The sequence below is a fragment of the Daphnia pulex genome, chromosome 12, assembly GCF_021134715.1.
Source record: "Daphnia pulex isolate KAP4 chromosome 12, ASM2113471v1".
NCBI classification, from domain to species: domain Eukaryota; kingdom Metazoa; phylum Arthropoda; class Branchiopoda; order Diplostraca; family Daphniidae; genus Daphnia; species Daphnia pulex.
Window position 1 is genome coordinate 861,217 of NC_060028.1, and position 23,726 is coordinate 884,942.

At 38.4% G+C, this 23,726-nt stretch overlaps 3 protein-coding genes across 5 annotated transcripts; all 3 read right to left on the reverse strand.

Moving 5' to 3' along the window:
• Nucleotides 1-1,346: 1,346 nt before the first annotated feature.
• On the reverse strand, nucleotides 1,347-2,886 carry LOC124208450. 3 transcript variants are annotated; one of them, XM_046606181.1, is made up of 5 exons: nucleotides 2,707-2,885; nucleotides 2,522-2,626; nucleotides 2,258-2,406; nucleotides 1,936-2,191; nucleotides 1,347-1,853 (listed from the first exon to the last, which is right to left on the reverse strand). In XM_046606181.1, the coding sequence occupies exons 2-5, from the start codon at nucleotides 2,621-2,623 to the stop codon at nucleotides 1,431-1,433; spliced, it is 930 nt and encodes a 309-aa protein (XP_046462137.1). In that variant the 5' UTR covers nucleotides 2,624-2,626; nucleotides 2,707-2,885; the 3' UTR covers nucleotides 1,347-1,430. The 3 variants fall into 3 exon arrangements, with proteins under 3 accessions (XP_046462137.1, XP_046462138.1, XP_046462136.1); XM_046606182.1 differs by having other exon boundaries at nucleotides 1,347-1,850; nucleotides 2,522-2,886; XM_046606180.1 differs by having other exon boundaries at nucleotides 2,522-2,884.
• Nucleotides 2,887-3,077: 191 nt separating this feature from the next.
• On the reverse strand, nucleotides 3,078-4,852 carry LOC124208448. The gene is made up of 5 exons (XM_046606177.1): nucleotides 4,618-4,852; nucleotides 4,272-4,435; nucleotides 3,904-4,079; nucleotides 3,213-3,836; nucleotides 3,078-3,175 (listed from the first exon to the last, which is right to left on the reverse strand). The coding sequence occupies exons 1-4, from the start codon at nucleotides 4,705-4,707 to the stop codon at nucleotides 3,250-3,252; spliced, it is 1,017 nt and encodes a 338-aa protein (XP_046462133.1). The 5' UTR covers nucleotides 4,708-4,852; the 3' UTR covers nucleotides 3,078-3,175; nucleotides 3,213-3,249.
• A 12,847-nt stretch (nucleotides 4,853-17,699) lies between these two features.
• Nucleotides 17,700-23,126, reverse strand: LOC124209009 (sensor for unfolded proteins in the ER ire1-like). The gene is made up of 5 exons (XM_046606878.1): nucleotides 22,818-23,126; nucleotides 22,207-22,730; nucleotides 22,029-22,144; nucleotides 21,007-21,952; nucleotides 17,700-17,902 (listed from the first exon to the last, which is right to left on the reverse strand). Exons 1-5 carry the CDS (start codon nucleotides 23,018-23,020, stop codon nucleotides 17,700-17,702), a joined length of 1,992 nt encoding a protein of 663 aa, XP_046462834.1. The 5' UTR covers nucleotides 23,021-23,126.
• Nucleotides 23,127-23,726: the final 600 nt, after the last annotated feature.

Sequence of the window (23,726 nt, forward strand, 5' to 3'; positions counted from 1 at the left end):
AAGTCCGAATTTCTTTGAATTGGTTACACGAATGTTCATTGGCCATCCGTCCAGCATACAAAAGAGTGTCTCAGTCCCACTAATGAAAGCGTCGCTCGTTTGTTTTGTCTAGCCCAAGAACAATGCCCTTATCCTTTTAGGCCTATCGGTAAAGAAAGAAAGAAAGAATTGCTCGTTAACTTGTTAACTTGTTAACAAACCAAAGAGGGCTTATTCCATAGGATAGATATTAGATTTAATGACTAGACTTTCTCAGTACAAACACAAAGGGGTAACGAGTTTTTCTTCTCCGTCCTAGAGGAAAAAAAAAGGTAAAAAGATTTCGAGTTAACAAGGGAATATCACGCGGTCAACGAACTTTTCGGTCTGAGCTTTCGACTTGTGTAACTAATTGAATTACATTTTCTCTGTCGACATTCCCGAATTTTTCTTTTTCTCTCTCCCTTCGTCGTCTGTGTGTACAACTCGACGGACGGACGTGATGGGAAATATTTTTCTTCTTCTTTGTGGTGATGATGATGATGACTGATGATCGAAAAATATTTTGTTTACTCTCTTGTTCGTGACAATCTCATCAGCGAAATTGGATTTTTCTCTGCCAGTCCACCGGTCGCATTCCGTGAATTTGAAAATGGCGCCATTTTACCCGCAATTCAAATGGCGCAAAAACACGTTTGGCGTAGTGGTGCATAAATGGGGGCCGTTTGTTTATTGAAGCGCATCCGCCGTCAAGTGTCGACCGAAAACTATTTCAAAAGTTTTGTGAACATTTTAACATTTTATGATCTGTTTGAACATTTCTAGCGCTTCCGCTAAAACGAGTTTATTTATTTATTTATTTCGGGTAGTACAAGAGCTGAGGAGCTCCTGTCCGTCACAACAACAACAACGGGAGCCCTTAATTACATAGGCCAGTGCGTTTCTTTTTCTTGTCCGTCCCGTCGGTTCATTTGATTCCGCAGCTCTCCGAAATTTTATTTAGCCAAAGGCGCAATTCCTTGTACGCGGAATGAACGCACCGGCATTCCTCCGTGTACATTAGCCCCAGGCTAATCTGCATTTTTTTTCTGCCGGAAGTCGTTTTCTTTCCTTGTTCAAAAAATAGAACAACCCGCGAAAAATATTTATTTTTCAAAAAAAATAAAATTCACCAAACATTTAGTTGATTTATTTAACCGAGTGTAAACAAGTTGCCTATTTATTCCTTTGTTGTCAAATGGCCGCCATCCGGCCGTGACTCATTATTATCCCGAATATTTTTCTTCAAACGACAAAGTTCCAGTTTCTGTTTTAAAAAAACTTAATGATGGCCGGCCGCCAGCTAAATAACAACCAACAAAATCAGGTCTATTATGTAATCGACGTTTATTCGAAGTGGAGGGAATTTTTAAAATTGGGAAAAAGGAAAAAATTTGCATAAAAATTATTCCTTATAAAGTCTCTTCTTGGTAGTAATCGGGTCGAGGGGCTACTGGAACTTTGCTGGCGCTCCTGATGGAGCTGCTGCTGCTGCCGGATCGGCCGTTGATGGGAATTAAATTGCGGCGGTTCAATTCGGTGCGGAGTTCCTCCAGGAACTGGTGCTGCATGTGTTCGCCCAGTCGACGTTCCAGCTCCTCCCTGGACAGCATTCTCAGTTGCTCGATGTACGGCTGTCGTCCGGCGATCGTGTTCGGCTCCGGCTCAGAATCTTCCGACTCTTCCGGTTCCGGTTCCGGCTCGACGACTTCCATTTCTTTGTAGACTTCTTCGACTATCACCGGCATGATGACCACCGGCTGGGCGGCCGGAATGTGTTCCATCTCGCGGACCATCTCCACCGGCCGTTCGACATTCGATCGTTCCATTTTCTTCTGTAGAAATTTCCATCAAAAAATTGTGTGTCGATCGATTAGGGCGAAATTTGTTTTTTTCCCAAGATAATTTGAAAAATACTTTGGACTTTGACGAGCCGGCCATGATGACGATAAATAACGTGACTGATAAAATGAAAGACAAGACGCTGAGCGCCGCGACGGCCACTTCCAAATCGAACCACAATTCGCAGTTGATGGTTTGATCGTTGTCTAATTGAGCGCAGGGATGATCGATATCATTAGAATTGATTTTGGACGATTCGATGGCCGTCATGGCGGCCGATCCGGCCGAGCAGATAGCGGCCAAAACGCCCACCAAGGCGCTGAAGCAAAACCTGTCGCCGATAAGGAAATTTCGTGATAATTTGTCCAATTTTAAAATTGAAATAATTTTTTTTTACCCGGAAGAGGATCGTTGGGAAGATGTGCAGCAGAAGCAAATGAAGCCCGTCAGGCAACTGACGGCCCCGCTGGCGATGGCCACTCCATTGTAGAGAATGAACGGACCGTAAGAGTCTTTAAATTGGTCAAAGCTGATGAAAACGTATGTCTGTCCATTTGAAATTTTTTTAAAAAAGAGCGCGAAATTTGATTTAATCATCTTCCGTGAAGTCAAATAAAAAAAATGTCCAGGTGTGCTGGGTCAGTTATATGTACAATAATACCTGAATGGCGACAACTGCGATGCCCGTCAGGGCCAGCAAAACCGACGGAATTTTGGCACGCACTTTCCCATCAGGTTTTTTACCGTTGCTGTCACCAGACATTTCCTATTTGATGTTTTTATTTTTGTATTTTTAGTTTTAAAACACCAATTGAACTTGTTTTTTTTTTTGAGAACTGTGAAAACCTGGCCGGCAACAACTTCTTTTTTTAGATTTCGTCACCCGAGCTGTGATGGATCACCTCGTCCAGGAAATGTTGCAAAATAATCCAGGACACTGGGCAAAATACAGTGGAACTGTTGTTGGAAGAGCTGGCCAGAGAAAGATTCTCAATCACGCGATAAAAAATGACTGGCCAAACGAAAAAAATAACCAATGGAAGCCATGATGTAAATTGACCGAAAGATAATGGGCCCCAAAAGGTCCAATAAATGTTGATCCCCTCGCAACTTGGGTATATCGATAGATAAATGTCGCCCGCAATGACGTCAGATAAGATAATGAGTTTTTAGTTGGGGTGTTTTAAAATTTGCCCAGTCTGGAAATGAGTCATTGATTTCAATCTTTTGGTTGTATATTTTGAAATTCTTTTCAAGTGGGCCGGCCATTTTTATGAAACAGAAAAAATGGTCAAGTCAAAAATAACTTGGATAAATTATCCAAGTTATTTATCGTTAATTATCCAGGATAATTAATTCATTCTGGTAAATTATTGGGTTGGATTTGAATTAATAGCGGTAGAGGTTGCTGTTGTTGGCGCTGGGCTTGGCCGGCACCGGTGGCGGTGCTGGACGTTGTCGCTGATTGTGGAGGACCTGGAGCCGGCCTCGATTCATCGGTGGGACGTTGTTGTTGGCACTGGACGGAACGGCCGGAGCTTCTCGGACGGGCTGGTGGTAGACACTGGGCGCTGTGGGTGGTTTCGGCTGCTGTTGTTGTTGTTGTTGGTGTTGTTGCTGCAGAGACAACTGCTGCAAATGATAACCGTATTGAGGGTTCAAATCGTCGTAACTTTGTTGGCTAGGGGCCGGTTTGGCGCTGGGCGGAGGTGAATAGTTATAGGCATTGTACGGGCCGTCCTTTCCGGCCAGATTTTGCGGGTTGTTGATGTTGTTGTTATTGTTGGTGGTGGTGCCGATGCGGGCCTGGGGGATGATGGGATCCAGGGACTTGTTGATGGGCGAGTCCAGGTTGTCTGTGAAACTTTTAGCGGCCGACATTCCCAGGAAGATGACTATGCCGATGAAGATGTACTCGCTAAAGGCCAGGCCGCTCAGGACGGCCACCGTCACTTCCAGGGCGAACCAGTTGGTGCCTGAAAATATTTTTGGGTATTCGGAATTTTAATTTCCATTTTTAAATTTCATTTTTTAATTATTTACAAATCAATTCCGATGGGTAAATGGGGTTGGCCTGGGATTCGTTTGAAAATCTGCACGGGTGGGACGAGTCGACATTGGCCGATACCTGGACCCAATCGGCTTCCAGGGCGGCCAGAACGGTCGATCCAGCGGCTGCAAAAGACCCGATGACGGCCATGATCATTCCCCACAACAACCTAAATTTAAATTTAAAACAAAAATCTTGTTAAAACATTCAGATAACCGAATTCCTTCAAATTGTAACGGTCATCCGGATGAACTGGATTTTTATTTTTTATTTTATTAGAACCCCCGCCACTTGATTAATTATTCACTCCACGTATATATTTTTGTGCTGGGTTTGGCGATTTAGATGTATGTATATTTACATCTTGGTTGTTGTTGCCTTCTCGGCGAACACGATGACGTAATAGAGTCCGAAGAAAAGGCTGGCGGCGCTGTTGGCCAACACCATGCCCGTGTAAGCGTCGCTCCAATTCCGGTCGCCCGTCCCCTCGCCGTACAGTTTGCTGTAGTAGCCGAACACGTACAACTAGACCCAATGTCACCGTGCCAAAAACAAAAAAAGGAAAAGAAAAATTAATTAAAATGTTTTAATTAATTAATGAATTAATTTTCTTTTTTTGGAGTGTGTGTGACGTGTTGATGAATTAGTTTGATTTAATTAAAATTGTTTTTTTTAGCTGGACATCTGATTTTTAAAAATGAAATTACCTGCATGGCCAGGATGAAGGTTGCCCAGACGATTAAACAAAATGCTCCGATTAAACCCAATTTCTTTTTCAATTTTGGGTAGTGAGCCATTTTTAATTTTCGGCTCTTTTTTCTTCTATCCAAATTTGAAATGTGATTCGTTCTAACGTGAATGAATCGGCGGAGAGAGACGGACAGGAAAACAAGACGGACTAGTAGCGTAGTAAAAATGGAACGGACAACTACAATTTTAACATTTTGGTTTTTTTCTTTATCAGAGAGCAATGTGTATGTAAGGTGAACCGGACCCGTGGCCGAAATATTTTTATACTGATAATATAATCCCCCCCCTCCCTCCCTCCTTCTCCTCCTCCTTCTGCCCAGTTTGAAAATGTTTGACACCAGATAGTGTCCATTTTTATCAGTTTGGTAATGTACTAATGTGTGGCTGGACTCATTTCGAACCAATTTCTAATATTTTTATTGCACAGCGGTGACTGTATACACTTTTGATCTATTTCGTAAATGCCCGAAACAATGACGTCAAACACGTTAGATCATTTTGGCGGACTAAATATTTGTTTTATCAAGTTGCACACCTGCGCTGTGTGTGTAATAATTTTACCGGATTATTCGATCCATTCTCGGCGATGAGTTTTCACCAGCCCAGCAAAAGTACCGTTGCCCGTCGTGTGCGGTAATCGATTAGCCTTTTCGTCCGGCGCGTGATGATTATTAACATATAGATATAAATTATTCACAGCCTCTCTTATAAGACTTATGTGCACACCTTTCCCATCTCTCTGTGCAAGGGTAAAACATACGGGCCAAAATTTCTTGTACGTACGTGTAATCGTTCAAAAAAGGCCAAGACACACAATCGTCTGTGCTCGCCGAGGGACCTCACGCCGTGACACGCGCTTTTGTGTCTGTCTGTAATAGACCCCGAATAATATAGTAAGCCCACGCCCTTTTTTCCTTTTCTTTTATGCATTCAATAGACAATTGATTTGGCTTTGACGATCTTATCGAAGCTCTTTTTCTCTCCGGTCTGGGTCCTAAATGCGCCCGTAGCATCGGCGGGATTATTCAAATTCTCCCATCGCATTCCTTTTCGGAGAGCGCGCATCTCTCCATCAAAAAGCGATGGACCACCCTCGAAAAAATGGTGGAAAACTTAGACAAGTCGCACCATTACATCCATTTACATCGTCTCCATTTTCGCCAGTCGTTCCTTTTGTTCTGTTTCACAAAAGAAGAAGAAAAAACGTTCGTGAAAATAAAAATCATTCGGTGAAATTTTCTTTTTTTTAATCCACAGAATTATATTTCCACGTCGTAATAAAAATTAAAAAAAATGATATGGCGGATAGTGTGTGTCTTATTTTCTTTTTTTGGGGGGAATAACAAAAGTCGTGACTCCCGAAACAAAAAAAAAAAAATTCTTTCGAGTTGGTTTTGTTGGTTGTTTCTAAATAGTTACGTATTAGTAACATTTTATGGAGTGTATTAACATTTTCTTTTTTATTTATTTATTTTTTTATCCTTTTCACGAAATGCGACAAAACATTTTGAAAGGTGACCGTGAACCTCGTCTCCACCGGCAGTTCACACATGTTTTGTATCACAGCCAGAGTCCAGGGGCTCTGCTGCTGCTGCTGCTGCTGGCCCCGGATGACTTTCATTCTTCTTTTTTTTTTTATCTTTTCCGTGCCCTCGGGCGGGTATAACTTGAAAACACTTAAATCCCGAGATCCTTTTTTTTTTTACATATACGTCCAAACACACACACACACACAGAGATGGTTGGCTGTGTCGTGAATGCTGATTATATATTTATTTTGAAAATAAAATCTATTGACATCAGCGTAAAATTGTTTTGAAGTTTTCTGCTGGCCAGGAAATATATATTTTCACCCCCTCACACAGAGAAATTTGCATAAATTGCGCAATCCAGATTTTTATTGGGCATTGTTTTTGGTTTTTTTTTTAAACGTTTCGTGACAAATTTCGCCGTAGTTCCGCGAGCGTGATTCTAGCCAAGATGGTCAGCCCCGATAATAATTATTTATTATCTCGAATTTAAAACGTTTTTTTTCTTTTTTTTTTTCAAAAAAGTCTAATAACTAACGAGTATTTAGCCGCTGACCTGACGCTGTATATATAATTGTTGCAAAGTCGTAAACATTTTCAAAGGTGGGAAAAAAATAAGTATATAAATATAAATTTTTTTTTTCTTTTCTTACCTGATTAGAAAAAAGCCGATAGCTAAAAAAAAAATTTGTTACGATCAATTTCATTCTGGAAAGACTCGGGTTATTTTTAGGAACCCCCAGAGCGCGTTCGTTTGAAAAAAGAAAAAATAGCGCCAACTTCGGGATTTGAACCTCGGCAAAAGTCATTGGCACAAACGATCGTTATTTTTGGTTTTTATCAAAAGCCGATCGTCGGGACAAAAATCATCTGTGTTCTTCTCGTCGACCTTGTAATTTTGTTTTCGCTCGTGTTATATAGCCTTGCCAAAGGTGGTAGAAGAGTCAAATATTATTATATGGACTCGTCTCGCATGAAACACATTTCGGCTGGTTAACAAAATAGCAAAAAAGAAGAAACATGTAGACTTGTAGAGCCCCCACAAGGTTGGAATAATCTTCGCATTGACCAGTCAACGCACTCGACCACTAAAGGAAAACCTGAATTATGTTTTTTTGAACAAACTGCGTCGTTCGTTATCACCAGCACCAGCGCGCCGTTGAATGTGTTTGTGCGTATTTTTTAGTACAGAGAGAAAATAAACCAAATGAGCTTAAAAAAACCGCCTTTTTTTTTCAAATAGACTCGGACCGGAATGAGTCCGGTTGCCTACACACACACACACACACAAACTGGCGCAATTTACGACGACGCACAAAATACGCCGAGTCCTTTTTTTATTTAACAATTTGCGACTTTTGAAAATGAGTCGGAAAGAAAATGGTAATTATCCGCTTAAGAAAATGTCCGAATATTTTCCGTATCATTTTTTAACGAGGTGGACGTTGTCCGGAATTTATTCCGACGGCGCCAGTGGAAATATCTAGAAGAAGTAGGAGGAGTGAACCTGTTGGGATATGATTATCACATGTGTTCTAGACGCAATAACCTATAGGCTATTTCGTTTGTTATATAAAATAACGCACGAAGAAGAAGAAAATGGATTTGCCATCGCCGCCAAATGTCTTGCGCAGCATTTTTATCGGGCAAACATATCGACTCGGTTAAACGCAATTCGATGAAATCCATTAGCATTTTTCTTTTGGTTATTCCCATTTCGAGTCTAGACAATAACGTCAAATTTATCAAACCAAAATAAAAAACCAAATGGAAAAATTGAATAAACTCGTTTTTTTTTCAAATTTCCCGCCGTCATTCAAATCAAATTGATTTGAACGATTAAAATGGAAATTTCGCGGGAAAAAACAAAAAATTGAAATAAAGATATCCGGGTTTACTTTTTAATGTCAAAATGCACTTTATCAAGTCTTAATATTTGGAATAATAAATTTAAAAATAAAACGCGCGATTTTTGAAAAAAAAAAATTTAAGAAATTTATGATATATTTTCTTTCCAACGCCAAAGAATTCTTTTTTACCATTCCAAATATGAAGGTATATAATAGCATACACGTGAATATGCTATATATCTGGCGGACTAACGGTGAATGGCTTGCCCAGCAAGAACACGATGATGATCTTTCTTGTTTCTACCATCGCATACATACCGAGTGTGCGGCTGGAGAAAATTCTTATTTATTTATTTCTCTCTTCTTTTTGTTAGTTTATTACACATGACAAAAGCTATTTTCTGCCCCCTTTGGTCTCTACTGATTTATTGTTGCCTTTTTCCCCCCTTTGTGTGATGCCCTTAAGGACTCACGGGAAAGATTCACGTGTTAAAAAAAAAGGCAGCAGCCAAAGTCTAAACTCCGGGAACTGCTGGGATATTTTTCGTGTGGCAAGAGAATCGGTTGATGGCCGCCGAATTCACCTCTGGGGCCCTTTTTTTTTCTTTTATTCTCCGTGGGTATCTCATCTTTGTGGCTCATTCTTCACAGCCAGGCTCGAGACAAACTGTCCGTTTTTCTCCGGGATAGAAAGAAAAGAAACGCACATGTGTTATACCCGGTGCGATGGATGGAAGAAAAACTATAGGATACCCACCTGAAAAGTGATTTGCATTTAGACACTTAAGGGAATATCTTTTTTTACGTCCAGAGTCGAGCACTTGTTAGATTATCGGCTTTTTTCCTCTTCGGAATATCTGATTTCCTTTGAAACACTCGCGCGGAATTTAAACCAATAAAAAAAATGAAGGTAAAAACCAAAATTTAAATTCAAATGTTTAAATTCGGCGCCAAAAAAAAAGGTGAAGAAATAAAAATTCATATTTTTTTTTAAATTCGCCGCCAAAAAAAGAAGAAGGAAGAAGAGATTTGAATCACAATGTTACGTATTATCATCCATATATGTATGCGTGTGTGTGTGTGTATGTCTTTTTAAATGTCAGCGAATGCGTCTGCCGGCGTCAGGTTCTTTTAAGTATCCGATTCATCGCCTTCCATTTTTTTCTCCACATCCAGACGCCGAGATATGCGCTCGGTGAAAAATTCCTTGAAATGTAATAATGAGTCAGCTGATGTGTCTGCTGGGAAGGCAAACACACAAGCCGGAGAAAATGTTATATGTTAGTTATTACAACCCGGTTTCCAAGGTCGGTCACATCCAAGTCAAACAGACGCGACTAATTGGTTAGAATTGAATATTGATACAAGATATTGGTCGAGTCATTCGTCTGTCTCGACTGCACACACAACATTTATACAGTCAACCTTTTTTTAAATTTGATTCATTTTGATTTAATTTTTTTTTAAAGAATTTTGAGTAGTTTAAAAAAATATTGAGTTGTTGAAGCAGACTACTACAAGGTGTTAAAATAAATAACATTTTTACGGATTATTTTATTAAAGGTTAATTGCGTGATTTTTATGACAGTTTCATTTCTTCCGGGTGTTGCGCAATTTCCTTTTTCGCTCGGTCTCGGTCTGTGTGTGTGACGAAAGCAGCGTCGGTAATTATCTCTGCTGTGGTAAATGTAGCGATCGTAAAAGTTTTTACTTTTAATCAAAGATTCTATCGAGATTTTTTAAAGAATGGAAATCAACAAGGATTCTTTTGATGAGATAACAATCACACAGAAATCGAATAAAAATTCAGTTTTTAATATATTCATGTGCGACTAAGCAAAAGATTAAAGTGGCAAAAGTTTAAAGCAGAGTATTTTTGAAACCTAGAGGTTGAATAATTGAATAACAATTAAACCATAATAAAATAGGAAAAAAAAATGAACTCTGTAGACCAATGCTGGCATCGCCAGATCAATGTTAGCTACATCTAGAGTTCTGAGCCTACGCTTTTTAGGACTCAAAGAACCGCTGTATTCAGTTAACCATGGATTAAGAATTAACTGATTGACTTACAAGTGCAACGTTGAAAGTCATTTGAATACCTAGATGTGGGTCTTAGGATTTTAATGCAATACTTCCATGCTAACTTTCTTGCACCTCGATAGTTTCAATTGAAACCAACGATAATCCATTCCATTGACGAGTTACTATCCCATTTACTTTAATCAGTTAAACTTGCGTCCGGGTGGGAAAGCAGCCATGCTCCCCAGGGGAGTCGAACTCAGGTCTCAAAGTGCTCTTGCGATCACTAAGCGACGCCTCATCCTACTCACCCACCCTTCTCTTATTAATTAATCGATTTTTTTTAATCGTAATTTTTTGAACATATTCCTGCTTAACTTGTTGATTTTTTAAATGTGGTTTTTTTAAATTTTACGTGCTTTTTGCTCTTCTTTTTACGTCGAAAGAAAACAACAAATTCAGGTGCGACTACTAGATGGCGACTGCAAATATAATGTATTAAATTAAAATATGGCTGGTAGGTGGCGTCATGGGCTCTATTTACTATTTAGCAGTCGACAAAAAATGCAGAAACAAAACATGCCGAATCCGAAAGTAGTAAGCATGCTTTCAGAGTGAACGAGATTCTCGATTCGTTGTACGAGAGAGACTGGTTGTAACGTTTTGAAAATGGACGACGACGAAAAGCAAGAGAAAAGAGAATTGAGAAATTGGAAAAGAAGGATGAAATATCGAACAAGTGGCAAGTTCAAAGGAAACATACAGACATTCTGTTCCAGTGATGATGAAAAACCTCCTGTAAAGAAGAAGAAAAGAAGTGGAGTGAGTTGGAAAAAGAATGTGGACCGTACAATCAATCCAGAAGGTTTGTTGTTTTAACCACAATCTATTTTCTAGAAGTAAGACTTCTAAAAGTGTAATCTTAGAATCTTCTCCAGAGTTATGTGGTCAATTCGAAACATCCAGCCATTATTCAGAAGAAGATGAGATTCTATTGGCTGAGATGGAAAGACAGGATGACGAGACAAATGAAAAACACAAAGAAAATCCAGGTACAAACAATGGTTGTGCTAATTGTAATAAAAGCTAATAATGAAAACATACATTGAACGCTACTTAGGTGTTGAATGAGCAGGGGAAAGCTGTTGCATTTACGAGCAGCAATCTGAGAAAAACATTCAAGGAACCCTAAAAGTTATCTAACAAGCCATCGACCGTTCGCGACAGAAAAAATACCTTGAAAAAGCTGGTAGATAAATGTTTTTATTTGTTTACTTAATTTACCACTACAGCTTATTCTACTTTTCTATTAGTTGAAAGTCCTCGAAGTCTCGAGTGGTGTAAGTGGAATGCTCTTCCTTCACTCACCCAACTGGAAACAGTCATCAGTGAGAATCAATGTATATGGGCAGATTGGAAGAAAATTTAAAAAGACTCCAGTGTTCAAACTAGTATGTAAGGCTTTTCACAAGGAAGTAGCCATTTTTCAACAGCAAACGTCCTCCTCCAGTTGCTGACAAAAATGCTAAAAAAAGTAAAAAAAAATCATTGGCAAACAAAAGTCAGTGGACGTATTGTGTTTGTTGAAACACTGGAAAACAATATAGTCATGAATTATAACCATTCCTGTCGTTGTCATTCATCTTTCAAGTTTTATACGTAAAGCGCGTAAAGTTTGGAATATCATAATTCAATATGTGACTAGTAGATGGCGCTGGCGTCGCACAGTGTATTATGTAGCAGTCGACGAAAGTTACGAAAGATGAGCAATGGCTGACAAATTTTTGCCAAGCTGATGTGTGTTATCGCTTATCCGTTTGATATCTTTTATAACAAGGCTCATCCTCATTGCTGTTTGAAATACTTTATTAGTTGATTTTTAGTCAACATTGTTAGTTTTTATTTGTTACCGTAATCTTTCATGCTCATTTCTCATATATCTAACAGTCCATTCTCAGTCTCTCAGAGTCTGGTAAGCACTTCGTAGTCTGTGGTTAGGGTTTCGATGGGTGTTATTAGCGCCAAAAGTGAAAAACTGAAATAGTTAAGTTGCTAAACGAAGTATCAATTTAATTTATTTAATAAATTTTAAGCAGGATTTGTGTATCCAAATCATGCTAACTATACTGCTGATTATTAGTTTCAAAATCATCTGTTCTCTTTCTTGCCTAGTGTCAATGCTACTAGGTCAATGTCAATTTTCAAATTAAATGAAATAATCTCATTTTTCTGTATCATGTGATATGAGAAAATGTTAACTTTGACATATCTGCCCATTTACATTTCTGCGCACTGTCTTAGTGTGTCTTAGGTTTGCAATTAATTTAACATTCAGATGCTGGTTCTGCTTCAGAAAATAGTAGCGTTATGTATTGTGTTTCCTTTTCCAAATGTAATATTTTACTCTTATTTATTTCATTTAGGATTCTCTGGTTCAATTGACTTAAGTATGTGGCTTCCCAGATCCAGGTCAGTCAAGTTATGTGAAAACTCCATTGACGGCACCTCTGTACATGTGGCTGATAATGAAGCTTAAGCCTACCAGCAAAAGAGTAAGTCATTATATTATTATGTAGCTAGTAAGTGATTAGTGGAAGAGAAACCAGCTTTCTACCAAATTATTTACAGCCCAAGTTTACTTTAACTTTACGGGTCTCTTGTTCTTTTACCAATATGACTTACAGCTTACACCAGTTTAGACCAACTGATTCCTAATTCTTATGAAGAATGTGTTACTAGGCCCAATTACTCGACAGGAATTTTTCAGTAAATATAAAAAAAAATAATTAGGTTAGAGATTTAAATCTTAAGTGAGTGTTCCGCTTCTTCTTGAAGAAAGTGAGCTTCTTTTTACGAGTATACGTTGAACGAATGCTCGTGATAAATATTGTATTGAAGTTGAATGCAAATCCTTTTATTAGCTAGATCCGGTTCACTTACTTCCAACTGCTGCATGCCCGTTCGTCGAGTGGTTCGTTGTGTTTTGCAACGAGCTTCTTTCTTGCGCTGAACAAGATTTAATTTCAACCTTCTGGAATAGTCTGTTTTGTGCGCTGCTGGGATTCCCGTTTGCCACATCCGTAGATTAGGTGGGAAGCTGATTTATTGTTTCGTTCGCGCCAAAATTCTCGCTTACTTTCAGAATTGCGTAACAGTAGACCTACATGCGTATTAGACAACAGCTATAGACGTTGTTACATCGGTCCGACATGCAGTAAAACAGAGATTTAGTTACTTAAGAAAATCTTTATAATGTCACATTTCTAAGTCTCTCTTTCAAGGTCGAGTATGCAGTTTACCCGTTAATGTTAATTTTATTAAAAAGTGATTTCAATAACGCCCCACATTTGGCTAGTGTAGGGCGATTTCTGAACACATCCGGATCCTTCCGGAATTACCGAAGGATTTCGGTGGATTTTCCCTTTGCCATCAGGGAAGGGTTGGTTGTCACTGATTTCTCAGGGTATTTCACCTGAGTCTGCTGGATTTTACACAACAGGTTGTTTACAAGCAAACCTGATGGTCCGTTCCCTCCGCCGAGTCGGGGGACGAAGTTCAACCGAATATTACTCGGATTGTACCAAATCAACATACAGCGGGTCTGCCCGTGACTACTTCCGAGATTATCTCCCCTCCTCAATCTCAGTGGAATCATCAAGCCCCCTAGACTTTTCGGATATAATATGACGCAGAGTGGGCCTTTTATACGCTTTTATACAATTTCTGTGGCGCCACCTGATGGTTGGGTGGTTAATTAGTTATGTTCCCTTTGAGAGTCGAACTCAGGCCATGATGTGTTTAGGCATGATGTTACGCCCTATCCGACTCACCCACTCTGCTCACAATATTACGTGTTTTAATTGCCGATAGAATTTTGACATTGACATGTAACATCTAAATTTAATATTTGGCACTTTATTACATGGAGGACAAGGTCAAAAAGCAGCTTCCGCGGGTTATAGATGAGGCAATTTTTCAAGTGGAATTTTCGCATAAATTGGCTGCCGAGTACCGACTAGTGACTACTTATGATTGTTTTCATCTCTTCTCTTAACATTAAATGACAATTTAAAACAGAACTCAAATATTAATTTTCTTTTCCCTGTAGATTTACTGTAGAAAAATGTCTATTTTCACCATTTATCGTAGAATATGCTTAAACTTTGAGTTTGGTTCATGTCTGGCTGCTCACCACTTACTCTGTTTTGTTAATGTTATTTAACCAATATTTGTTTTACGTGAAATTATTCAGGAAATTTCCAGTTCAGTCGACTTAGAGATGGTGCCCAGACTGTCCTCAAGTTCCGGTGTCCAAACTCAATTGACGACAGCATATAGATGGACTGATGAAGGCTACCAGCAAATGAGTAAGTCAGCCTATTATATATTAACTCTATAGCAAGTGTTCTGTAATATTTTCTAAAAATGAGGCTAGAGACTCAAATCGTAAGTGAGTTAAGTGTTCCGGGTAATAAATTAGGTTAGAGATTAACATTTTAATAATCCTCAGAAATAGTCAAGTAGGTTACATGAAAACAATGTAAAATCAATTGCCTTTTTTTTAAATTAAGAATTACTGCAATGAACTATTTTTTACACGTCTTGGTTCACGTCTCTTGATCGCGATGTCTCATTCAAAATGTTCACAATATCCAAACGATTCATCGGAGTAGGATCGAGTAACTTTTTGACTGCACCATTTTCACTAGAGAAATTCATATTCAAATAGTCGATGCTGACTAATGACCCGATGTATTTTTCGATCATCTCGGCAAGATGAGAGAATGTTGGCCTTTTCTTTGGATCTTTCTCCCAGCTCCAATTTTTCATAATTTGCCCGAATAAATTTGGAGAATATTACGGTGGTGTCATTCGATATCCATTTTGAATATCTTCCATAAGTATTCTGCCATTCATTCCTTGTGGTAATGAAATAATTCATTCGTAGAGATCGGGGGGATATTTCATTTCATTTCTGTCTCACCTGGGTATGTGATTTTGCCGAGGGAAAAGATTTCCCACAAGAGAATTCCGTAAGACCAGACATCCGATTGACTGGAGAAGATGTGATCCGTAAGGGATTCAATGGCCATTCACTTAACCGGTATTAAGCTCTGTCCACCAAAGAGAGATGATCGCAGTGTTGATACAGTTATAATTTTACTTGGTTCTCAGTTTACCTCTTCCTTTTTCTCGTATTGGTAATCCTTCATTTGTTTCGCCATTCCGAAATCGGCCACTTTTGACGATTCCGTGGTCGACCAAAAGAACATAGCGGGCCGCCAAATCTCCGTGTAGTACCTGTTGGCCAGATCATAGTTGTAGTTGTAGTAGACTCGGCGCGCTAGTAGATGTACAACAATAGTCATTTTCAAATTTAGAAATTAATTAGGCCGTAGGTCATTTGATTGCACGCACCTTTTTGCTGGACAAAAATTTCATTCCCCAAGCTATTTGCAAAATCCAACGGACTAAATCCCAGGTTGAAAGAGTGAAACCTTCGTTGACGTGGTCACTAAAATTAAAGAACAGATTAACGAATCGACTTATTTCATAACGATTTACCTTTCAATTATTTTCGTTTCGCCTGATCCAGTAATTGGTAGCAAGTCACCTAATTCGTTCAATTTGTTGCCAAATTTGTCCCGATCAAATAACACTGTAGATTGCCGAAACGACAATAATCGATTATGACGAAAATTTCTTCTGCAAATTAATGCCGCTGGTTGTGTTAATTTTCCAAAATGTGTTTTGTTACTTCTTGAATTCACCTTAGACATTTGTTTTGGTGTAGGCCCCTAGTAAATTAACGACGTTAACGTGCGAACCCAAGTAGATGAGAATTTCAGTTCTCTGATGAGAGATGTCAATGCTTCATTAGACTAGGCAGTTGCTCGATTCACATTTTGACGGCCACTGTGGTCAAGGTTTCAGTTCCTCCAAGGCCCACGGCTTCGGCCATGACGACTTTATGCTTTTATTTTTGAGCAATTTTTTTTTTTATTATTGTCGTCAGATTAATGGATGGTGATAAAATTGTTTCAACAGAAAACGAAGAACGAACCGAGTCTGAGTCTCTTCCATGAAAATTCCCATTTCTTGTCGTAGGATAGAAATTCCGTTTAATATTCAATCGGCACGTCCGGGTCGATTCTATCTGGATCTCCATCTAATCTTTTTTCAATGGTTTTCTTTCCCTTAATCTTTCCATGAATGCCAATTGAAATTCTGATCCGATGGAAGAAAACATCGTATTAAAATGGTGTAGGAAGTTATGAGAATGTTCCGTTTCACTTACATTGTCGATATAATATTTGATCCCAATTCTAACTCCAATTACGAACAATAGAGCAAAAGTTATAGATATACTGATGGTGATTGTAGTCTCAGTTTTATCGTTGAAAGTGACACTGAAGAAAAACTGCCTGTGCCTCGCTTAACCGCAACTATTTTTCCATCGACACTCGTAGGTTCCCCTTTCTGTTCCTTGCAACTTTGAGGTGCAATGTTGACGAGATTTCGTTCTTATAAACTGCTTCAGTGTTTTCCTTGTTCTCCTGAAAATAAGTATACTTTATTTGCCAAAGGATAACGACGAAGCCACGAAGAAACTAAATTACCTTAAATCATTGAATTTAATTTTTCTAATGCGACAGAATTATTTACCGGTTCGTTGTTTATTTCTGAAGTCCGAAAACAGATTCAAAAATTAAATAATTTTTTAATGAATTAAAATATTAAAATAATAAAAAAAAGTATTATTTTTGCCTTTGATTGTGAAAGAAATCTGTTTTCGATCCGCTTCGTGTGAACATTGGAATCTTGTGTAGGGTGTGTCAAGGGTTATGTTATGCAGATATAGTCGTCCCTCATACCTTGCCGTTAGGGGTAGTGATGAATGTGCCACTCTGCTCCATGAATATGTTGCGTACTGCTTCATCGTTTGAATTCCTGTAGCAAGTGACAGAATTGGCAAATCACGACCATCTTTATTTTTCCAGTACTGTCAAACCTGTTGGCGGGTCATTCTCATCAATGATTTGCATTACTCCGTTGTCGTTGATCTGATAGGACCAAATCAGGGATGAAGTGACTGGATTGATTTCTTTAATGCGGCAGATTAAGGTGACGTTAGTTCCTTCTACTCTTCTACTGGATCAGACTCGCCAATCCTTTCCAAAGAAAATATTTTAACTGTTATTATCGATCAATGATTTTGCTTTTCCTTGGTTTAACTGCACGTTAAGTTACCTATCCCGTCGAAGATGAAGCGTGCAAAGTCTGTCATTTGCCGAAAATCATTTGGCAAGTACCGCTTCAAAAAATCTCGGCTGAAAGTATCGATGCCGTTAGATGTATGGGGAATGTCGACGTGTTTTCCGTTGATGACGTCCAGCCTTCCAGTGCAAAAGTACACAATATCTCCACGAAGATTAATCTTCGTTTTCTTTATTGTAAATCCTCTTCTTGGGTCGAAGGACCACTCCGAATCGGTTTGGGATAACGAAACCTTCATAAAGTTTCATATTCGAAATAATTTTTTTTTTTTTTTATTTTGATCGAAGGTTGGCTGTACTGTCATGGGTACAGTCATGCCTCACTATTGTTCGTTTCTTTTTTATAGTTGCACCCACGACTTTACACTGTTGGAATCAAATGTTTCCACATAGACTTCAAGTAATTATAGACCTTTTCGTAAAGTTCAAAGATCATTCCCCAGAAGAGATCGACGGCGACATTAGGGTGAGTGGGTTTGCAGGGGATAGTACAAGGTTTTCCTGTTTCGGTGGTGAAATGGGTCACGTTGTTTTTGACTTCCAAAAAGATCAATCGATCATGGCCTGTCAAATAAAATGAAATAGATTCAATAACGACTGATCGTTTTGTCATCTTTTGTAATAATTTTCGCGTTTCATTTGCTCTGTGACCAATGAGTTTTGGGAAAAATACCAACTGTAAACGTAGACATATTGACGAAGGGGTGAAACGGTACGCGAGAAGCTAATTGAATTGCGGCATTCAAAGTATAGCCTATGTCTGCAGGTGTTACGTTTCTTAAAGTGAGCGTCGATATGTTGTGCGTTTTGTTAATGTTGTCAGTAATTTTCAAGCGTCCATCCTGAATTAATTTACGTAATGGCTGTTATTTCCAATAGAGTTCTTTAGCAGTTCTTATGATTCCAATTTCCAACCTTTTTACTGTTGTCAGGAACCACCCATCTTAGTTGAGGAGCGTAAGACCCTGCGGTGTTCAAAGCACAGGTGATTGTTAGGTTTGAGCCGGTTTCGATCCCCTGTTCTTTTCCACTCGGAACTGCTGTTAAATAAGCTTGTTCGCTCAGACCGATCCGTGTCGAAAAGAAAAAGAAAAGTTCAAACAACAAAACAGTTCGCCCACTAAACTGTGGCAATGGCAATGGCTTCCCGAGCATTGAAACACGCATCCGTCGTGATCTCGACATTTTCTGTCTATGGCAATCACGAATTTGGTTAAATAGGCGAAGGAAGAAGTCAAATAACCTTTTCATTTTTTTAAGATCACGTGTAAGAATTCCAAACCGCAGAAAGCGGTTTACCGGTAATCAAAATTAATCAATTAAATACAAATATTCTCTTTCCTTGAATTTCCAATTTCAAAACCGATCTCAACTTCCTCATTTTCCTCTTTTTTTTTCCTCATTCCTCTTCAAAGTCATCGGTACAGAATTTGTTGCGGATATTAGTGGTTTCCCTCTCAAGTTGTTAAAATTAGTTTCCTTTTTCCCGTTAGGCAACTGATGGGCAAAATTGATTAGAACTTCTTCGATTAAAGTTGATCTATTTTCTATTACTATTTTGAAGTATGAACCCTTTTCGCTTGATAGCTCGATTTTTAGGGTTGTTACCACAACACAAGAATTCCAGCTTTACTCTTTTTCAACATTTAAGTTTGCACGCGTGCAACTACTTGAGCTCTTGAGTTGCCATAAAGCTAAGCGTATTACTGACAAATTCAACACGTGTCAACCATGTGAGTATCCAAGATGTGACGAGATGTGATTGGCCTAAACTGCATGGAGTAAAACACATTTGGCCTTCAGTCTTGTGTAGTACGCCTTAGCCCTATGGGTTAAAACGTCGTAAAATTGAGGATCAACAGCTCTGGATGAGGCCAACGGGGATTGAAGTATTGTATACGTGGAAACACGTTACATGGAACCTGAACCGAAGGTACGAGTCCTTGGGTCAGATCCTCACATTTTTTCCCCAACAATACTGGGGAAAGTTAAACAAACGTCTTTTATCTTTTTTTTTCTTTTTTTAAATTAATCTTTTGCTTATTGTTTCTTTTCTTTTCTTAAAGTAAATAAGCGACCATTATAGGGTTTAATCTAGCAAAGTTTACCTTTGCAACTGGGTCGAACCCCTTTCTGTGGAAACGTTTTTTCAAATAAATTTTTTTTTTCAATGGTTTGAATTGATTCTCGGGGGGTCCACATTCTAAAAAACAAACATCGAATCAATGTTTCGTATTATGAATGAAAAAAAAATCATCGAATACCATTTAACGGACTGAGGAGAAGCGAGCCAAATTTAAGTAGCTATCAATCGTGTTAGCTAGACGTTAGCGCTCTTGCCTAAAATTGCATCATGTTATGAGCATTTTTAAATCGGTGTGAACAAATTAAGAGAAAGGTGTTACTGAAAATGTGCAAGGTCTGGCCAACGTTCGATAACTCTGGCCGAAATCAACGTCATATTGTGCCGTTCTTTGTCGGAAGTGCTGTCGAGCGTGTGAGCGAAATGTAAATATTAAGAAATGCTCAATGACCAATATAGGGCGTCAATATTTAGTATCGTTTGTTAGGATTAGAACGTCGCCTTATTTTATCAGACAAAATACGCTAGATTGTCACTCAAGAGGTCCAAATTTTTATTTTATTATTTATTAAATTTTTACCACTATTTCTTCATGCTCTCCCTGTGAGATATCCTACCTTTAACAAAACACATGTTTTCCCAAGATAATAACGCCGTGTATGTTGAATTCCCCTTGAATATTGTAGCTGAAGTGGTGCCTTACGAAAACATGTCTTACGATGGAATCAGCTATATGGTCATAATCGTAAAACATTTCAAGAGGTCCTTTTAACGTTTCTTGTTGCCGCTGAAATGTGACAATGTTTCGGCGTCGAATAACCTGTTAAAAATTGTTTATTTATTCGACTTCCCAACCTAATATCTCTTCCTGAAATCGTTGGGCCTTCACAGTCGATGGCGCGGGATCTTATGTATTCACCGCCTTACTAGCTTTAATGGGTTTTAATTTCTCAAACATAACTTATTCTTAACTATTATTTTATCAGCTGTTTTATGTCAAATAATTCTTGGAAAATGTCAACAGCTTAAATCCTATATTTACCCTTATAAGATACACATACACGTCACATGATTGATAATCGCACGTATGTTTATGTAAGAGATGCTTCGTCGAAGAGTTTTATGATTTCTTGAAAATTTATAGTTTCATTTTTCCGTAATAATGATCGTACGTCAATGCCATTGACGTCGCTCCTGAGTTGGATTAATAATTTGATTGCGTCGATTAATCTTTCGTTTGAATTAAATTGACACATTAAACGGAGTGCGTTGCTTCCGTAGTTGCTTTTCTCATTGACGTTGATCCCGAGTTGGATTAATAATTTCATTGTGTCGATTAATCTTTCGCTTGAATTAAATTGACACACAAGATGGAGTGCGTTGTATCCGTTGTTGGATTTCTCATTGACGTCGATCCCGAGCTGGATTAATAATGTCATTGCATCGAGTACTCTTTCGTTTGTATTATTAGCACATAAGAAGTGGAGTGCGTTGATTCCATTGTGGTTTTTTTCATTGACATCGATCCCGAGTTGGATTAATAATTTGATTGCGTCGCTTAATCTTGCGCTTGAATTGTACTTACACAACACATGGAGTGCGTTGTTTCCGTCTTTGTTTTTCTCATTGACATCGATCCCGATTCGGATTAATAATTTGATTGAGTCGATTAATCTTTCGCTTGAATTATTCCAACACAATAAATGGAGTGCGTTATTTCCGTCTTCGTCTTTCTCATTGACATCGATCCCGATTCGGATTAATAATTTGATTGCGTCGATTAATCTTTCGCTTGAATTATTCCAACACAATGAATGGAGTGCGTTGTGCCCGTAGTTGTCTTTCTCTTTTACGTCGATCCCGAGTTGAATTAATAATTTGATTGCGTCGATTAATCCTTCGCTTGAATTAAATTGACACAATAAATGGAGTGCGTTGTATCCGTTGTTGGATTTCTCATTGACGTTGATCCCGAGTTGAATTAATAATTTGATTGCGTCGATTAATCTTTCGTTTGAATTATTACGACATAAATAATGAAGTGCGTTGTCTCCGTCTTCGTCTTTTTCATTGATGTTGATCCCGAGTTGGATTAATAATTTGATTGCGTCGATTAATCTTTCGCTTGAATTATTCCAACACATTAAATGGAGTGCGTTTCTTCCGTCTTCGTCTTTCTCATTGACGTTGATCCCGAGTTGGATTAATAATTTGATTGCGTCGATTAATCTTTTGCTTGAATTATGAAGACACGATATATGGAGTGCGTTGTCTCCGTAGTTGTTTTTCTCATTGACGTCGATCCCGTGTTGGATTAATATTTTGATTGCGTCGATTAATCTTTCGCTTGAATTATTACAACACAATAAATGGAGTGCGTTGTCTCCGTCTTTGTTTTTCTTATTCACATCAACCCCCTGCTGGATCAAGGTTTTTAACTTTTCGTTTTGATTTGTTGAAGGAAAAATTCTGGAAGTAGCTGGGTATCTTATTTTACATAGTTCAAAAAGTTCCTTTTCTTTTTCTGCAAGCTACATTGAAATCAAGAAATATTAAATGCAATGGTTAATGCAGATACTTGCAAATGTAATTTAGTTTTATGTTTACCTTATTTTCTTCTGATTTGAGTCTATCAACAATATTTGATGAAGATATTCGATCAGCAGCTTCGTTTTTTAACATTTCGGTAACAAGATCATATGCGTAGTGCCATCGTTCTATTTCTGAAAAATAATTTAACGTTTAAATTCCGTTCTGTGTTTCACGTAAATATAGCTTAATTTACTATTCATGTTGATCGCTTTATCTCCCAAGATGTTGTTAATAATTTCAATCTCATTAGAACCGTAAATGTGTTGCCCGTTTAACAGAAGATAAGCGAAGACGAGGCCTAGTGCAAATACGTCGCTTTTGACGGTGCCTCTGAGTTGCCGCTGCCCACCCGTTTGAGATTCCTGAAGTAGTAGTTTAAGCAACTCGGGCGCGTACCAGTTTCTTGTTCCTTTTACTCCACTACTCATCGGGTATGTCCCTCGCTCATTCACAGCCCTGGACAGACCAAAATCAGCCCATTTCATTGTTACCTTAACGTCTTGCGTATTAGTGCTGGAGTTGACCGAGATGAGAACATTTTCCGGCTTTATATCTCGATGAATTATATTCTTGGAATGTATGTACTCGAGACCAGAAGCCAATTGCGAGAAAACTTCAAAATGGTAGGGCAATTTAGGCCCTTTGTATTTTTCAGGATGATCAGGCCTTAGAATTACCTGATCTAATGATGCGGTGCAAAGCTCCAAAGCAAATACCCTATAGAACACGATAGACGATACCCAATTGCACAAGTTACTTCTTCATTAACTTTTTAAAATGTTGTAATACAATTTGATATCTTACTTGAAATCCTTGTCACACTCAACGTGGAAAAGTTTGACGATATTTGGGTGATCTAATTTTCTTAAAGCTTCTTCCTCATTATCGTTAGCCATGTTAAGGAGAACTCTTTTGACTGCCACTTCACGACCTTTAAACGTTCCTTGAAACACTGAACCATAGCCACCTTCTCCTAATTGAACTTTCCTATTGTATTGGATTTCCATATTGTTGTTTTTAGAACAGTATCTGCTTAGTCGAAATTTCGAAATTCCAGCACGAATACGAAAGCTGTTAGGAGTGGTTTGACAGTGTGACTTACTCTTTCGAACGAATCTTACGCAAATGGTGTCGACCAACATGAAGTGTGTGATAACGGATAACAATATCTCAAAGATAATGGTTCAGATAATCTGACTGTAAAACAACAGGCGAAGGAGATGCGAAATATCAAATATATTTTTTAAGAAGTCTAGATGGCGGAAGATTATTCTTATACCATTTTTAATTGAATTATTTGGTTAAAAAATTTATGAGGTAGCGTTCAAGTGCTGACAGTGCTGACACCATTTACCTCGTGTGAATTTTATTCTAAACTAAAAAATAGTTCCAAGATAGTTTCGTTTCCATTTTATGTATTTACACTGTTTTCTTATCAACTTCTCATGGCAATGGAAAACAAATATGTGTTGTTATCACTTCATGTGCATTTTCACTCTTCCCGTTCACAACCATATTCTAGATTGTTCATGCCGAATTGGTTGATTTGAAATGACCAAAGAATTCAATTAATAACAGTGGTGGTGGGCCTAAACCCGTACAAGAAGAAAATAGGTTTTGTTTTGTAAACTCGGAGCTCTCCGGCCTCTTCTTGCGTTAACTTATCACCTTGCTAACATTTGCTAATTTACATTTTGAATTAACTAAATTATA

Coding starts and splice junctions, on each gene's coding strand:
- LOC124208450 (XM_046606181.1), bottom strand. CDS start 2,623: ATGTCTGGTGACAGCAACGGTAAAAAACCTGATGGGAAAGTGCGTGCC. Junction 2,407..2,521: donor TCGCAGTTGTCGCCATTCAG/GTATTATTGTAC, acceptor TCAAATGGACAG/ACATACGTTTTCATCAGCTT. Junction 1,854..1,935: donor CCGGCTCGTCAAAGTCCAAA/GTATTTTTCAAA, acceptor AAATTTCTACAG/AAGAAAATGGAACGATCGAA.
- LOC124209009 (XM_046606878.1), bottom strand. CDS start 23,020: ATGGAAATCCAATACAATAGGAAAGTTCAATTAGGAGAAGGTGGCTAT. Junction 22,731..22,817: donor GAGTGTGACAAGGATTTCAA/GTAAGATATCAA, acceptor CGTGTTCTATAG/GGTATTTGCTTTGGAGCTTT. Junction 22,145..22,206: donor TAAAGCGATCAACATGAATA/GTAAATTAAGCT, acceptor ATTATTTTTCAG/AAATAGAACGATGGCACTAC.
- LOC124208448 (XM_046606177.1), bottom strand. CDS start 4,707: ATGGCTCACTACCCAAAATTGAAAAAGAAATTGGGTTTAATCGGAGCA. Junction 4,080..4,271: donor AAGGCAACAACAACCAAGAT/GTAAATATACAT, acceptor ATTTAAATTTAG/GTTGTTGTGGGGAATGATCA. Junction 3,837..3,903: donor TTACCCATCGGAATTGATTT/GTAAATAATTAA, acceptor AAATATTTTCAG/GCACCAACTGGTTCGCCCTG.